Source organism: Rousettus aegyptiacus, unplaced genomic scaffold, assembly GCF_014176215.1.
Source record: "Rousettus aegyptiacus isolate mRouAeg1 unplaced genomic scaffold, mRouAeg1.p scaffold_m13_p_12, whole genome shotgun sequence".
Taxonomy (NCBI): domain Eukaryota; kingdom Metazoa; phylum Chordata; class Mammalia; order Chiroptera; family Pteropodidae; genus Rousettus; species Rousettus aegyptiacus.
In genome coordinates, this window is record NW_023416287.1 from 46273214 (window position 1) to 46291672 (window position 18459).

Sequence of the window (18459 nt, forward strand, 5' to 3'; positions counted from 1 at the left end):
GGAAGTGAAGACATGGTCCACTAGTATTAATGCATCAGGTCTAGCTTTCAAGCAGTTTTTTTGTTTTGTTTGTTTTGTTGTTGTTTTTTTGTTTTGTTTTGTTTTGTTTTGTTTTTAAGAAAAAGGTTGAAAATGCTACTTGGAGACCTTCCATCAGTTTTTGGGTCCCATTGGAGCTCATTCAGGACTCACACATTTAAAAAAAAAACACACAAAAAACATTTAACAGCTCCTTAATTCTGCTGCACCATGTACTAGTAAAGACTTAAAAGTGATTATATCTGTTAGCAGAAGATTTCTGGCTGAGTTTTGCTTCTCTATGAAATGTTTTGTTTGTTTGTTTGTTTTTGGAAGATAAAAGAGATACCAGAAATTATTACACATATCAAAAGTAACTCTTGTGATTGATTTATTTCAAGAGGCGAGGAGCCAAAAGGGCTTAATGTATGTGCATGTTGCTCCTTAGCCACCTAAGACATTCCTGCTCTTGGGTCCCTTCCTCCCCAAATGGGGCCCCTACATGTCTCCTCCCCTCAGGGCCTCCTGCTGCACAGACCTCGTGGTGTGTGCCATCAAGCCCCTTTCTTTTCACCCCGGTGTCACTCCTGAGCAGAAGTGACGGACAGCCTAGAAGTGCATGAGTATATGGTGCATAAGGGAACATAAGCATCTCCAATTTCATCATTTGAGAGGGAACGAATGGGTCAAAGCCAACTGAGCCTCTCAAAGTGCAACTCTATCCAACCTTGAATTTCTGCCTGGAGTGTAGCCTGGGAGAAGACTGTTCTTCTGTGTCCCCTAGCACTCGAAGCATGTTCTTGCCTATGTAGATGAGAAACTGTCCGGTCACTTGGGCAGCATGGGACAGGAACCGTAGCAGGCTCCTGCAACAGAGGGACAAAGGCACGCGTCAGGCTTGCAGTTCTGGGCCAGTAAGAAACAGAGGGCATGAGAATTCTTCACAACTCTCCCGGCCCCCCGCCTCTCCCCCACCACCAAACACGTGCTCAGAGCAGGCCATGCTGACATCCCCTGATTCCCACTGTGCTCTCTGACATACAGATGTTGACTGGTGAGGTCTGCGTCAGAGCAGGGATCTGTATTTCTGGTGAGCCCCTAGGTGACACTGATGCCACTAACCGGGACTACCCTTCCACTAGTCACTTCCAAATGTGGCCTGTTGCTCAGTAACTAGAAAGTGCCGAGTTGACAGACTGTTCTCCTGAGTGTACACACTGTGTCCTATCCTTCAGCCACTTGCTTATTCTGGTGCCTTGGGTGTGTGGGGCTTGTTACTGAAATCAGTCAAATCAGGCGTGAAAGGGGAAGTCAGGCTGAAGAAACGTCTTACAAAAACTGAAATCGTGATCCTATGACCAGTTAGCTTAAGGGGCTGGGACATCCCAACTTGACTCTGTTGTGGCATCTACATTCTAAGGCTGAGTCTGGCAATTTTGTTATTTCAGACTAAGAAAGTGACTCTAACTAAAAATCTTATTCCCTACTGAGTCCAAATCTAAAGGGTTTCATTTCAGTTTTAAAGGTTGTCACTTCATAAGAAGCCCAGCCCCAGAACTGGTTGGGACAGCCCTCTGCTCCTGGCATCCCAGAAAGGGCCCTTGGTAGGCAATGGCTTTGGTTTGGGAATAGTTGTGACTTCTGTGGCTATTTGTGGTGTCATCAGATCTATCAGATGGTAAGAATTAGTGACAAGAAGGCTGAATTTTAGGTGAGGCTTACTTCCTCATCGTACTTTTCTAAGTTGTTGGAATTCTCCTGTCTCACTTTAAAAGTCAAACAATCAAGCTATTTTCTCTCATCTCAGCAAAAAGAGGGAGCTCTCCTGAGAGTCAATATTTCAACACTAGGACAATGACAGTTGTCTAGGAGTCAGCTGCTGATGGTGGGAAATGGAGGCCACACAGAAGCTACAGCCAAGCTGACCTAGTGTTGGGGCCTGGAGACCCATTAGAGGAGGGAAGCCTCATTTCCAAAGCCCCTTTTCCCTCTTGGGGTTGTGCTCTAGGAAGATCAGAGCAGGCTCCTGGGACAGTAGAGAGCATGAGCCAGTACCCTGAAGGAAGTAGGCAGGCTGCTGCCCAGAGGGGCTATGCACAGAGCACTGGAGTCAGCAGTTGCAACCTTTTTAGACCAGCTTCAAAGACCTTCTGCCACGGTCAGTCTCTCCTTCCACCCATCCCTCCACAGAAAATTAGTGCTGTAGAGAATCAATGGCAAATTAACTGGAGGGCTAGATATAGATGTATTTGGAGACTTTGTAACTTCTCCTTTAAAAGACGATGAAATCAAGCCTCAGAGAAATTAAGTAACCTATTGAAGGTCACACCACTCGATCAGAGGCAAGGCTGGGAGAGACTTCAGAAATCTCTCTCAGTCCAGGGCTCGGTTGCAAGGTGTCCATCCTGGTTATACATATGGGGTGTTTCTGGTGAACATACAGAATTCGTTCATTAGGGTTGGAGTATGCATTGGGGATCTGCCTTCTATAGGCTTCCCTGTAATGCTGTGCAGCCAGCCCACCCCCAGCCATGTTCCCATGCCACTTTACCACTAGCTTCCATTTAGCAGTAATACAGAAATACATGCAAAAGAGTACCCAGGTTTGGATGGCTACTCTGTTCAAACCAAGTCAGAATCTCCACAGCTCTGGTTTTAGTGTCACTGCTTAGAACTAAGGTTTAAAATTACACAGCCCTAGTGTTTAAGAGAAACTTGGTTCTTCACATTTATTAGATTTTTGTTTCCATTAAGTATTTAATGGTCTTTGGAGGGAAAAAAAGGTATATTTTGGCCCAAGACTTTCTGTTGTCTGAAATATGTCCAGCATAAGAGTTAAACTTCTGTACAAGAATGTGAATTAGAGTGAACAACTATCAGTCACATCAGTCACGAGCCTCCTCGAGGCTCGGCCCTGGGAATGCAGAGGAACAAGCTGGGAACGGGCCACTGGACCATGCTTTGTGCAGTTACCAGACCCTAAAGTTGACCCCAAAGTCTGTTACCTCAGCAAGGCCTTGAGCCCAGTACACTGGAAGTCATAGGACACAGAGTACATCTCATACATGGTGGCTTTCACGTTGAGGCAGCCAATGACATCCTTGGGACTCAGCTTATACAAGTCGAAGGTGATTCTTGCTATTCCTGATTTCTTTGGCTGCTGGTGAGCGGGGCTGTAGTTACTACCCTAGAAGAGTGACAGGAGGAGGAGACTTAAGAAGCGGCCCACCTATGACATACGAATCCTATAATCCTGGTTTTATGCTAGTTTTGACTGTCGGTTTAAAACCTGTTAGTGACTAAGCTGCTAATTATTAATGTTTTTAGCAGAACAATATTCTTATACTGTGCTACCATGTCCAAACCCATAAGAAAGTATCCTTCCTTCATCTTCCTTGAGTTTAGTGACTCCCCTGACCGCGATTCAGCTTTGAGGCCTAGGTTTCAATACCCAGGGATCAATGAATGGTTGCCACATGGTATTTGGAGACACACTGGTCACTGAGGGCCACCTTGGTTACTTCATTGACGTGGGCAGTCTCATGACTATGACACGGTCTACTTAAAGAGAAGCAGGCAGCATTATTTCCATTTTATAAGAGACTTCTGGGCAGAAAGTTTCAGAATCACAAGGCTACAGTAAGGGGCAAAATGAGAACTTTCTCAGGGCTTGCCCTATTTTCTAGTAACTACCCTGAATGAGAGTGGACTTCTTGGAGACACCAAAGCTGTTCGATTACACTATCTACTCTCAGTGTACCTGAAACATCACAGACCCTTTAGGTTGGGAGGAGAAAGTCAAAGATCTTTATAAGTCCCGCAGTTTATAAACAGCACTGCAATATAATCTCCCCCACCAAAATCGTGGAAGGAACAAGATGAAAGCTGTCTCAGGGCACAAATCCCAGGCGGGGGGGGGCTAATCCTCCTATGGGTTTGCTCCGAGAAGGGACCTTGTGACATTCAGGATTCAAATTTACATAAATCAATAGGGTTACTCACTCTCAGGAACATCTGGGGTTGGGAGTAGTTGAGTTTATGAACGTTAAATTCATAATGACAATGATATTTGAAGTTAAAACGTAAATTCTCCTAAATGTAACCAAACCCTAGAGCCACTCTTCTTTCCTCTCACATGAAACATAGAGCCAAGAGAGATTCTGGTCATTGCCCGTTGTTTAATACACAAGAGGTTCTTGGCCTCTTTACTTTAGAGGGCACAAACTCTCCATCATCTAGGAAACATTGTTTTTAAAAATCAAAATTACAGAATCAAAAGGGGTTTTCACATATAATCCTGCTACAACCCTTTTTTATTGCCCCATGTTCCTCTGCTTTATGAAAAATTTATCTTACTTTCTCGAAATGTCTTCCTTGAGTCTTGGTTTTAAATCAAAATTAACATGCGCTTACAAAGTTAATCCGTTGATGATCTAACACTGGGTGTATGGAGTTCTATAATCCGCTGACTAAGGAAGAAGGAAATGACCGTCTCTGAGCACTCTTCCAGAAAGTGCTTTAAGAGCTACTTCCTCACAGGCTCTAAGGCATTTAGACTGAAGAAGGGAGACCTCTGGTGGCTATTTCTTGGCAAAACATTCTCAAGTCAAATATAATTGGCTTCACTGGTAAAAACACCTCCAAGTTGGGTAGGACCTATAATCAGCTGTGAGGTGCCTATTTCCTATCCAAAGGAAGATAGTTGAAAAGCGGAGGACGAGAGAAGACTCCAATCCCAAATCACATGTAGCTCAGGTGGCTACTAGACTGAAATGGCCTTAGGCTCCTCCTTGAACCGTCACATCACAGACTTATTTGTATCCATTGCACCCCATCACTACCCTATACTTTAGCTGGGTATCCCAGCATCCACCCATTCTGGGGGCTTATACATGTCACATATTAACCAACTACCCTTAGTAACTGAATGTCTCATATACAAAAACAGACAAACAAACAAACAAACAAACAGCATACCTTCCTGTCTGAATCAGTTTCCTGTGGCTGCTATAACAAATTATCACAAATTTAATAGCTTAAAACAACACCAATCTATTCTCTCATAGGTCTGAAGGTTGGGAGTCCAAAGTGAGACGGCAAGGCTGGTTCCTTATGGAGGCTTCAGGGGGAATTGGTTTCCTTTCCTTTTCTGGCTTCCAGAGTTGCTTGCATGCCTTGGCTTGTGGCCCTTCCTCACATCATTCCTTCTCTTTTTCTGCTTCTGGCCCTTACTCTGGCCTTTCTTCATCCCCCTTAAAAAGACTCTGTGTTTACCTGGCTCAGTGGGTAATCCAGGATCATCTCCCCATCTCAAGAGCTTTAACTTAATCACATCTGCCAAATCCTTTTTGTCATGTAAAGTAACACTCACAGCTTCCAGGATTAGGACAAGGACATATTTGGGGGCCATTATTCTGCCCTCAAACAAGAAGCAGTACAGTCTAAGATTGTCTTTTAAAAGATTTATCTAACTGACCCCATGATCTTCCAATCTAGTAGCATAATCACTTGCTTTAAAGATATACGTATGTGTGCATATATATGTACGTACACATACATACATAAATATGTATATTTAATTTATGCTTTTTATACTGATTTATAGTTTTTCTTTTAGTTAGAAAATTCTGTTATTAAGTATTTGACATGTATAGAAGTGTACATATATGTAAAAATAAGGAATAATAAGATGATCGATATACCCACTCCGTATAAGACAAAACATTATCACCCTTCTGTGCCTCTCCAAATTATGTTCCTCTACCTCCAAAGAGGAAACCATCTAAGTTGTGCATCATTCTCTTACTTTTTTATATTTATCCATGTGTATCTTAAATATTATGTAGCTAATTTTATATATTTTTGAATTATCTATAAATGGTTAAATGCTGAGATTCTCAAAGTGTGGTTTAGAAGCCCCTGGGGGGATCCTGAGACTCTTTCTGGGGATTGAGAGATCAAAACTATTTTTATAAGAAACACTATTATGCAATTTGCCTTTTTGTTCTCATTCTCTCACAAGTAGTACATTTGGAAAACCTGCATAACTCAGTGAACCAATATTTTCTAAAGGATCAATGCACGATGTTACAAAGTCATCCCTGCCAAAAAGATCCATTAAAGTGCTAGACTGACCTATGAATTCCACCATCACAGAGGAGGCAAGCCCCACAGGTGTGCCTTCAGGTTCCACACTGCACCAGCCTTTATACAACCAGCATTTGTTGACTTTCGGTGTAGTATCAGAGGAGAATATCCTCAATGATCTGAAAAGACCATTAAAATAATCTTTCCTTTTCCAACTACATATATATGTGAGATCATATTTTCTTCACATACTTCCATCAAAACAATATATTACAACAGATTGAATACAGAAGCAGATAGGAGAATTTAGCTGTCTTCTATTAGATGAGGCATTATAGAGATTTGCAAAAATGTAAAACAATGTTATGCCTCATTAAATATTTTTGTTTTAAAAAATAATTATTTTTAATAAAAATACATTATTTCTGTTCATTTGTATTGGGTTATTATTTTTAATGAAATAATACATTTTTTAAATTTATCAATTTTAACTTTGATTATGTGAAATATATATACCTATGGCTTATACTTTCTCATCCTTGGCACTCTGACATTTGGGGCCAGATAATTCTTCATCATAGGGGCTATCCTGTGCATTGTAGAATATTTAGTAGTATCTCTGGTCTCCACCTGCTAGATGCCAGTAGTGTATCCCTGCCCCAGCTGTCACAACCAAAAAAGGTCTTTGGACAATGCCAAATGTTCCCTGATGGTCGAAATCACTCCCAGTTGAGAACCTCTGATTGATGAATATCAATAGATTCTATTGATATAATTCACATAAACGTAAGCTATTTGGGTCTTTATTAATTTTGAAAAGTATAAAGGAAGATCAAAAAGTTTGAGGACCACTCGTTTAATGTATTATTCTGCCATGTTTTCACTTAACATAGTTGATCAGATGTCTGTAGCTGTACTTTACGTATTTTCACAGCAGTTTATAAACATCGAATGTTGTATATTCTATTCAATGTATATACAACAGTGTGTTTATTTATGCATATTTACATAGAAGCATGTGGCTGGGTATCATATGCTGGATATATATCTAGAAATGGACTTGTTCAGTTCAACTCTATGGGATAAAGACAAGTTGTTTTACACAGTTAATAGTGGGAGCATAAGAAAGTTCATCGCTCCATATCTTAAATATGGAAAAAATTTGAAAACCTAACAATGATGGTGTAAAAGGGTGTCTTATTGTGATCTTAACTTGTTTTCCTAGTCACCAATGAGGTTGAGCATTTTCCTATGATTTATTATTCATTCTACAAATGCCTGTCTATTTTTTGTTCATTTTAATATTGGTTTATCTGTTATTGCTATTATTGATTTGTGTGATTTCCTTAAATTTGCAGAATACTAATCCTTTGTCAGGTTATGTTGAAAACACCTTCTGCCCACTGTGACTTTTGTTTTACTTCTTTTATAGTATCTTTTGATGAACAAAATTCTTAATGGAGTTGAATTTATCATTTAAAAAAGTGGTTAGTGTATTGTATCTTGTTTTAAAAAATTAATGCATTAGATCTCCTCAGTCATGTCTCCAACTTCCTTCCTGTTTTCCACCTCTCTCTTTTTGTGTTACATTGCAGGTATCTTCCTTAGACTTATCTCCTAGGTCTTTCATTAGCTTTAGTCCTGTCCAAGTCTTCATTTATTTTAATCGCTAATTTTTCATTTCCAGAAATTCTATTCAATCCTTCCAAGTCTCTCTCTTTTTTTACATTTTCTCTTGTTTCTTCTTACTTTAAACTGCTTTTTATATTTCTTTGAACATTTTAAATATACTTATTTTACACTGATGATTCAAATCTGAGTTCTTTACAGGCCTGGCTTTGTTAATTCTGCTTACTCTCACATACAGTACCCAAGTCCGTATGTTTTATGTTTTATTGTGAACTCATATTTGTTGGAACTTTAGGAATAAAAATGCTCTGAGGCCTGGGTTAAATTCATTTTGAGCCTATTTGCTCCTACTAGTTATTTGGAGGCACATCAACCCTGGATCAATGGGACTAGAAGGAGAGATCATTTGAATAAAAATGAGTAACCTCCTTCCACTGAAGTTCCCTCCCTGGGTCTCTGTAAACTAAACTCTCAGCTTGGGTGATTTTGGAATCAACAGTCCCTAAAACCTCATGAGAGCAGCTGTCTCACGGATTCTCAGAAGAGAACTTGCTAAGATTCTTTGCTTTATGTGGGCATCTCTACCCTGACCCCACTTTCTTTTAGCCTAAGACTTTGTCTCCTGTCCTCCCAGCATCCATCAAAACTGAAGCCCTTAACTTCCTTAAGAAGAAAAAACATATATCAAAAACAGGAATAAAGAATGGTAACAACTACATTCCTATCAATAAGTACCTTAAATGGAAAAGAATTAAGTGCTCCAACCAAAAGACAGAGTGGCTGAGAGGATAAGAAAACAAAACGCCTACATATGAAAAGGAAGGAGATGGAAAAAGATATTGCTTTGTGGACCTAGAAGGTATTTAAATCAGACAGAGAAAGATAAACATTATATGATTTCACTTATATGTGGAATCTAAAGAATAAAAAGGACGGTCATGGGGATGGGGAGCACGGCACAGGGAATGCAGTTAGCATTAATATGTTGGCTTGATGGAGGATCAGAGGAGGGAGAGAGCAATTGGGGAAAATGTTTTATGAACTATATAGACATCTAACCAATGTACTGTATACTTGAAACTAATTAAAATAAATAAATTTAAAATAAAGTGAGTAAAACCATATCTAAAAAAAAAAAAAACTGAAGCCCTTAGTCATTGAGGTCAGTGGATGCCCGCAGGTGAGAGGCTCACAGGTGAGACATCAGCTTCAGTGTTTACTTTCCTCTCTGGATTCCGGCTCCTATAAAATCTTTGGCTTCTGAGGATTTCCCTTTCTTAGGCATATAAAAATATGTTTTTTAATATTTTGCTTTACATTTTTAGTGCGAGGGTTTTCCGAGATATATAATGTATAGTTTCCACAGAAGTAGAAGCCTTTATTCTATTTCTTTACTTTTCTAACTCACTGTATTCATGCACACCCCCCCCCCTACTTAATTTCCTTGGCTATGTTAGCTTGTCAGCCTCCTAAGGACAGAGTCAGTGAATGGTCAACAGGTCATATCTATAGGCTTTAACAAGATCTATAGCTACTCACTGGTCAAAGTTCGTCCCTCAAAATTCTTTGCTCTAAACCATACAGCCCAAGTTCACAAAGATGCTACATTTCTAAAATACTTATAAGAATCCCTTTGAAGGTGGTAGATCCAGTTCTTAGGCAAATATAAAGGATATATTTAGAAAGTGAGCAAGTCGGCACCAAAGTAGGAAATTCACTTTTGCAGGTGAAAAGTCTACTCAGTAGCTGTTTGCTTACCGGTGTCCACTTCTGCCCTTTTTCCAAGATCATGAAATGTGTGTTGTCTCCTAAGGTCTGAAAGAACTCTTCTGTGTCTACCACGGTGCCATCTTCCTCCAACACCAAAGTGACCAGCCCACTGGTGATAAGCAGGGCGTCCAGGGTCTAGGTTGTCAACACATTAGAGACGTGGAATGAAACAGGAGATTCCATTTTGACTGCTCACAGCCATTGATTATATTATAGTTTCAGAAGAGTTGGCTGATTTTGATAAAATTTTAATGGTCAGGATATACCTTAATTGGTATGATTCGATCTTGGCTTGGAAAAAGAGAAGTTAAGGTTTTTAAGGGACTTATCTTCTTCAGAAATTTCAATGACATGAGATTACATTTAATAATATTTACAGTTTCTAAAATTACCTACTTATTTCAACCAATAAAAATTAAAATCCTACAATATGATATTTAAGAAGCCTGAGTCTCACGTGGCATATTGTTTCTTTTGTTTCAGAGCCTTTGTATTAAACACTCATATCTCGTTTCTGTGGATGTCTGTGTCTAGGTTATGTCTCCATGAGATTCTTCCTTATTTGGTCATCTAGGACACTTTTAGATTAAGGAATATTCTTCCCTGGCCTTTATAACAAAGAACAGATTTCCAAAGTCTGCTGCTTCTCTATATTCTCTCTTATCAAAGAAACAAAGCTACATTATTAACTGACTACTGTTTTTAAGGTTTTGGTCTCTATACCTAAATTGTTTATGGTACAGAAATGCAATATTGTTTCCTTTTATTCTTTCATTGTCCTTTAACCACTTAGAAATGGCCCTCTCAGACTTTCCAAGGCCAAGACATGGACATTTCTGTCTCTACACTGGCTTAGTACCGAAGACCCTGTGTCTTCTGAGGACTGGTGAGAAGCTCTGCAGCCCATGGTACCTTGCTGAGGAGCTCCTTCAGATTGCTTGCCATCACCCCCCTCCGGCTGCTTCTGTTGTGGTTGGAGACTCGGAAAGGGCGAGCCGGATGCATGAGGGGAGTAAGCAGAACTCTTTTCGTCTGTGATCCCATAAATGTCAGGGGCCTAGAAATGGAGGAGAAAAGTAAAAAATATATTTGACATTACTTTTTACAAAGAGTCTTTAAGAAGAGGTTTGAAATACACAGAAATAAAAATGATTTCAATATTTGTATCTAAAAGAAAGAAATTCAATGGTTGGGGAATTATTAAAAATTATCTATTATCTATCTATCTATCTATCTATCTATCTATCACCTATCTATCTCTATCTCCCAATATCCCAGGAACAAACAATACATAAAATTAAAAACACAACCATCATGATAGCTACTTTACCTGAACATTCAAAGCCTTTGAAGTAACTAGTTGAGAAGGAATGATAAAGGCATCAAACTCAAAAAAGAAATAAAAATTATGTTCTGCAAACATGGGTTTTAGAGCTGAAAAATCTAAGAAAATAGTTTCTAGAGACCATGGAGTAGCTAAGCAAAGCTAGTTCCATATTTGTACAATAAGACTAAGCCAGAAATTGCAAAGCCAGACATTGATCACTACAGCAATAAACCAATTTGAAAACATTAACTTAAGATACATGAGAAACAATAGAACACCAGAATAACTGGAATAACAAGAAGAAAAAGAACTTTGGGCCATATGTCATATGACTCTTCGAAGTAATTTCCACATTTATCAAACAATTAGTTTGAAGTTTCTTTATAAAAAAGAACACAGAGAAAGAAAGGAACACTAGCAAAACCAAACGAAGACATAATTTTCTGAGGAAAAAACTCCCCAACCTTTGGTTATTAAATTCTAGTTACCTAGTAACTATAAAAAAGTAATAAAATGGATAAATGAGAAATAGCTGTTAAGATGCTTACTACTTTATAAGTTATTAAACAAATACATATTTTGCTTTATAAATAATAATTCACTTAATCTTCAGAAAACTGTAACATTCCTAGTTTTCTCAATTTGCAGATGAGGAAACCAGGCCAGTGAGCTAGCTGCCCACAGCTGGCAGGCGCCAGAGCTGGCATTCAGTTCCAAGCATCCTTTCTTTGCCTCTTAAAGGTAATCTAGATGGCCACGCACTACTAGTTACTAACTAAAGAATGAGAAAAGTTTGCATATTGGTGAACATAAGAAGATTTCGATAGCAATTAAAGAAATGAGAAACCACCTTTGACATACCACTGCTTACTATTCCAGCGATCCCCAGGATTTTGGGCACCAGGGACCAGGGCTCCTATGAGAATCTAATGCCTGATGATCTGAGATGAAGCCTGAGGTGGTGATGCTAGCGCTAGAGAGTAGCTGCAAATACAGATGAAGCTTCACTTGCTTGAAGGCTGCTCACCTCCTGCTGGGTGGCCCAGCTCCTAACAGGCCATGGACCAGTACTGGTCCATGGCCCGGGAGTTGGGGACCCCTGTTTTAAACCAACATGCAAGAAATTCTCTAAACATGACTCTCCAAAGGGAAACAGGCCTTGCTGGCGGCACTAGAAGGTGGTTCTTTAGGGGGACCAGGTTAGCAACGTGTAAAGAGCTTTCACCCAGGACTGTGGACTATTTTATATTTAGGAATATATCCATAGATAAATAATTCAAGAGAATATAAACTGAAATTAGCAATGTTTCAGGTAGATCTTGCTTCAGGCTGGGTGCTAGGGTAAGTGACACATGACCTCATTTAATCCCCGTAACCCCAGAGGGACTAGCACCTGGTGCTGTACTATTTCCACACCCACCCATTTCAGGTGCTCAAATAGCTGTTGACAATTTAGACAAATACTTGTACAATGAGATTCCAGAGAATGACCCAAAGGACAACCTTTTAGAAGATCCCAAGTGAGTCTATCACTGCTTTCTGACACTTACAACAGTTTGTCAAGATTAACCCAATGAAGGCTAAAATTCTAGAGAACATCCATGCTGTTTTCAAATGCCTATTACCCAGGATTTAGCACTTTATTTTCACACACACACATACCGTCATTTATTTATCTATGTTTTATTTCCCAACTATTTCCCATTAGAATTTCCTTATGGACAAAGTCTTCTTTGTTTATCTCCCATAATGCCACTTTAGTGCTAGGCATGGAACTTTTATATAGTATGTTGTTTAACTTGAAGCTCTATAAATGGACACAAGTGAAAATTCAATGACTTATCAAGTAATTTGCTACATGAACAACTGATAGTATCCTAATGAACCAGCTCTCAGACATAGGTTAAGCTCATGCTACCAGCAGTTTCAGGAGGTTCCCCATAGTAGTGAGTGCCTATGCTTCATCCTTATGGCATGAGCAAGAGTCTAGCTTGAAATATATTCAGCCAGCATCACATTGGTGCCTCAGAAGTGCTCACATCTGAGCACTTGCTATGGTCAGCAATGTATTAGTTCTTTACATATGTCAACTAATTATCATAACGTTAGAAGGAAAGTATTACTCATTTCTCAGATGAGAAAACTGAGGGTCAGAGTGGTTTCTCAATGGGACTTAGTTAATATGGAAAAGAGGTAGGACATCATCTTTCTGGACCTCAGACCTCAAGCAGCAAACAGCTTTGGGAGCACCTTGAGGAGGATCTGCTTTACGGCTGACGGCTGATGGGATAGCAGTGTTCTCTGCTCATACCCCCAGTGCCTTTCCCTTTATGCCGCCACAGTCACTGCGCACTTTGTTTCCAGGGAGGCAACTGCAAAGGGATTGTGCCCAGTCAGTGGTCTCTTACGCGGGCTCCCCATCAGAATGACAAGAGACCCACGGAGTAAATCAGAGCCTGAACTGACGCAGCAGTGGGACTGGCATCGGCCTCTAAACTTTGGCCCTGGTTTCAAGCAGTTACACTAAATTCCTCGGTTACACAACACAATGAACAAGGTGCCCACATTCTGCTGAGCTGTTACTACAGAGAATTTTCTCACAGTCTCATCCCTCCTGACTTGGTAGACAGGGCAGCGAGGATTACCCATATTATGCTTTACATTTAGAACCTGGCTTTGTTCTCAACCTCGTCATAGCATCTGAAACTTAAACTCACTGGTGAAGCTCCTAAGAGGAGGAGATAGATATGAGTTCCACTCTGTTTTAGACACTGTATACATTAGCGCATTGCCTAATAACTCTACAAGACAAGTATTACAGATAAGGAAAACTGAGAGTCAGGGCATTAAGAAACTAATAAGGTCAGAGTTAGCAAGTGTTAGCACAGGGGTTTGAATCCAGCTCCTGCTTTTGCACCACAGTGTCTTCCCTACTAGGTACGAAACCTCCTATAGTAGAGGGGACCCTGGACCTTCACCAGCGAGAGCCTCACCCCTAGAGCAGGAAGACATTGCCATTGCCCACGAGACCTTCCAGAATCTATGTCTACTGAGGCCAGAGTTTGTCTGTACATTACTTCCCCACAGCACCTAGGTCCCTGTTGGCACATGAGCTAGTTACTGAGTGAAAGATAGACTAGGACAAAATCAGAGAAATGGGAGAACAAAGTTCATGTCTTAGAATCTTAGGTCCAGGCCCTGGCGGTCAATGGTATACCTCGTGGGCACGAACAGCTTTGACCTAGTTAGCTGTAGTCCCGTATCCCTTCACTGGCTGCAAATGCTCACACCTTAGGAAGCACCAATGCTCCAGTGACCTAGCATAGCCAATTATATAAAGTTCTTATTGTATTTTAACCTCTGACAAATAAGTACTCGCAGTTATTTTTGGCCCTCCCTCTTCACACTGCCCTCAAGACAGTCATCCTTGATTAAAAAGGACACTGAGTTTATTCTTTTTCTTCCCTTTTATGTTTCTTAACCAAGAACTGATTGTTAGAGAAAAGTCTTATGGAGCATACATTAAAAAAAATCTTTGAAGACATGAAAATTTAATGTTGCCATTTTTTCCCAAGAAACAGGATGAGTAATTCATGTGTCAAATTATATAAAATCAGAACTATCTATATACAACATAAAAAAGGGTTAAATGAAAGTTTACGTGCACTAAACCTATCTAACAAATACTGTATAAATACTGAATATGCTCAGCTTAATGAACACAGGGTTAAATAGCTAGCTACATAAACAAAGCAACATATTAATCCAACTCACTTTTGGTATTCTTAATATAATAATTTATGTCACTGGCTATTAGCACAATGCCTAAAATGTGTTGTTATCTCTCCCTATCTGCCCCAGTTTCTTAATGTATCGATGTTGAAATGGGAGTGCTGAGAAGCTTTAGAATTCTGCTTTTAGATATACCACTCATCAGTCACCCAGAACTCCTGGGAAAGTGCAGAAGATCATGTGAAGCAGGAGGGGGAAATAGCTCACTAAAAGGAAGAAAACAAGGAAACAGCTGTTCTAGGAAATAGGTTATTTCGGGGAAATCAAGACAATAAGAGAAATCAGACTTCATAGAGTTGAAAACTGTGAAGTGGCATATTTCCCAGAAGGGAGGGAAATAGAGAGTCTTTGTATTTTTCCCTGAGGGAACTGAGGAGTCCTCAACTTATAAAAGTGTGTGAAATAAAACAACAAACACAGACTGACAGACGTAAACTTGACTCCAATAAAACAAAGCTAACCCCCACAGGACATAAGAAAATATCTTTATAAGGCACCCTATGGACTGATGTTTATTCTGAAAGTGCTGGAGGAAAAGGCAGGCCCAGGAACAAGGAAGGTCTCTCTGAGCCAGAGAGAAACATTTTGGTGTCAGCAGTGATGAAGTGGCTCTATACAGCTGGATAAGATACTACTCAGAAACTATTCTGAGTGAAACAATATCTGAGGGAACCCCACATTTCATCACTAGATGGAAAGGGAGGAACCCATATGAAGTAATTAAGCATAGACAGAGGTAGGATATAAGTCAACTAACTATAGCCAAACCTAAGAGTAACAACGAGAATGTTAGGAAGGGAAGTGATGATGGCAAATACAGGAATGCAGAGAAATAAGATGGCTTGGGAAGTATTTGTCAGCCCTGGCTAGGTCTCCATGAGCCTCAGGGATATAGTTGTAGAAAACTCAGTTCGTTGCTTGTACTGAAATGGCAGCTAGACAAAACCTAGAGTTCCTTGTTCAAGAAAAGGAAAGATGTAAATAGCTACAAAAATGGCTATTTTGCACAAAATATAATACATCAACTTTATAACAACTTCAGGGTTGGAATGAATGTTATCACTGAGGGGACACAAAGACAGAGCAGACTTTGTTTGGGACAACACACACAATGGTGGACATCCTTGAAGTCCAGAGTGTGCTAAGAGACCTCAGGCTGCTTTCGTTTTGACTAAGGCCTCTAGTGATTACAGATGATTAAAAAACTAGCAACTGTTTAAAATTTGATAATTGCTTACACATAGCTGATTGTTAAAAAATGATATGCACACTGATTAAGTTACTTTCTTGGCAAAATGCAGTTATTTACAAATAAAAGACAGAATTAGGACAAGCTCTACCAGCCAGTTTAAATTAAGGGGCACTAAGAGGAGAGAGAATTCCCCAAGACCATAATTAACAAATGCACCTTGCCTGCGGCTCACACAGATCTTCACTCTAAACATGGTTTTAAAGAAGGGCAGGGAAGAAAAGTGTGTTCCTTTCAACAAACATTACAGATTGTTTTCTTCCAGTTTAGTTTGGAAACAGGTAGATTCCAAAGAATTATAGCAGCTATAGCAGCTCAGTTTGGAAGCAGGCAAAATTTTCAAAGAACTACAATAACAGTGCGTCCCAACAAATAGTTACTCACACCTAGAGCTTGCCAAGCTCAAAAGAAAAGTATTTCAGGAGTTATGTTTCCTTTTGTTTCAATTTGCCAACATTAATTTCATCAGGGAGTTGCTTCTACCACACGCTTGACCCTGTGGAAACCTTTAAATTTTGGGACAGTGTTGTAGGGGTCAGGTGTAAGGGTAGGGTCAGCCTTTATTCTGCAGGTATTGCCTTCTCCTGCTCCAGGCAAAACCAGAGGAGTAGGTGCCCTCTACCCATCAGCCTACCAACACCTTAGTGTTCAGGGGAACTTGGAGAATGGATTTGTACAGCCATGGGAGGAAAGTCTGGAGGATGCACTCCAAACTGTTCAGTTACCCATGGGAGTGAGAGTGTGGAGTGGGTGGCGCTGGAAGAAGATGAAAAGCAGGAAAGAAATCAAGGGCTTTACCTTTATGCATAAACCATGTTAGGAAGATGCATGAATCAAGTCTGTTTTTCTCCCTGGGGTTCCACTGCTTGACTTAGCTTATGTCTTTGTTTTGAAACGAGAAAACCAGTGCTGTCCAGATTGATCATCTTTACATTTGGGTAGCTATTTTTTTAGCCTCGGGTATTACACATAGTCTCTTTTAAGAATCCAAGTCCAGAAGCCTATATAGGTCACACTAGTTTCATAAAGGATTCTCTCCTTTTCACCCACCCTGTCCCTCCACCCCGCCATCCAAACGGGATTGTCACCTGCATTTTAAAGTACTCAAGGGCTTCTCCATCCTCTTTGAAGTATTTCGAAGATCTTCAAAGAAACACGATCCCTCCCTTAAATCTATACAGTTTCTGTCATGCAGGATCTTTAGGCTCTTACCAACAAGGATTGGTTGGTAAATCAGGATGTGAAATGAACCCAGGAAGGGGAAAGGAATGTTGCCAAGCCTTTGACCTCATATCGTATCAGGAGGAGCGGGGCAAAGAGGCTGCAGAGTCCGCGAGTCCCTGGTTTTTCCGTGGGCAGAGTCATCGCCTTCGGGTGCGGCGAAGATGAGGAAGGCGTCCCCCAAACACTCCCTTACAAACCCGAGTGGGCTCAGCGAGTAGAGGTCAGGGCGTTTTTAGTGCCCGAGGCACCCTCCGGATCAGCCTATCCTCCACTTGGAGCCCGGAGGCCAGAGCCCGAGTTTCCCATAAGGGGTGTGCTAAGCCTCCCGGAGCCGCCAGAGTCCCCGCCAGCGCCCCTCCCTGCGCCCCAGCTCCCGTCGCGATCCGCACGACTCCGCGAAGCCCTGCCTGCGCACGATGCCCTGAGTTCCCGAGATGGCATTTTTTTGTGCACTCGCGGCTGCCGCTAAGGCAAGAGTTGCTGCTCCTCCCGCACCACTGCCACATCTGTCACGCGGACGCCCGGGCACCGCGGGCGCGCCACCCTCGGCACCTGCGGCTAGCCGGAGGCGCGGGAGAAGACGTGCGGCTGTTGGGGCTCTGCTCTCAGTGCTGGCCCGCGGCGTGGGCGCCCGGTGCGTGGGTGAGTGCGCCAGGACCCCGGCCTCGGGGAGCTCGGGGATGCGGGGCGCACGCGGAGACTGGGCTCAGGGGGGAAAGGGATGTGGGGCTCACGGGAGTGCGGGGCGCAGGCGGAGGGGGGCGCTCTGGGGCGCGGGGTGGGCTGATCGCTCAGGGGCACAGGCGTAGTGGTGAGCCTGGCAAGCGCGCACTCGCCTGATGAGGGCTCCCGCGTAGTCCCGGGCAGTCTCCATGACTCAGGTCACCTTGTAAGCGCGGACTGTACCCGTGCGGGCGGCCTCTTAAAGCGCCTCCGCCCGCCCCGCCCCGCCGCGGCCAGCTGGCCAGCTGCGGCCTGATGGCTCAGGGCAAGGACCTTGGCCATGGGCTCGTCTCTGCCGAAGGTCGCGGCTTAGGGTTCTGAGAGAGCGCCCATTCGGGCCCCCTCGAGGGGAGCTGCAGAAAACAGACAGTATCCAGGACCCTGGAACTCCAGATGCTCTGTGGGTCACTTGATGCTCGCATGTCAGCATGTTTGCCTTGCATTTTCTGGATGTTGGGGCAATTGGTGACAACGGTAACCCTGACAATATGGCCTTGGCTGTGGAAAGGCGTTTGCATAATTTTAAACTCTGGCCACAGGTGGGGAGATTGAGGCTCAGGATGTGTGCATCAGTGACCCCCAAACTACTCCCAGTCGGTGCTGAGGCTGCAGCCCCTGACGCCCCTTTCCGAGTTCTGCT

The 18459-nt window shown here is 41.8% G+C and overlaps 1 protein-coding gene across 1 annotated transcript; it reads right to left on the reverse strand.

Moving 5' to 3' along the window:
- Positions 1-244: 244 nt before the first annotated feature.
- On the reverse strand, positions 245-17996 carry CIDEA (cell death inducing DFFA like effector a). The gene is made up of 5 exons (XM_016119909.1): positions 17933-17996; positions 10417-10561; positions 9493-9639; positions 3024-3205; positions 245-884 (listed from the first exon to the last, which is right to left on the reverse strand). The coding sequence occupies exons 1-5, from the start codon at positions 17968-17970 to the stop codon at positions 737-739; spliced, it is 660 nt and encodes a 219-aa protein (XP_015975395.1). The 5' UTR covers positions 17971-17996; the 3' UTR covers positions 245-736.
- Positions 17997-18459: the final 463 nt, after the last annotated feature.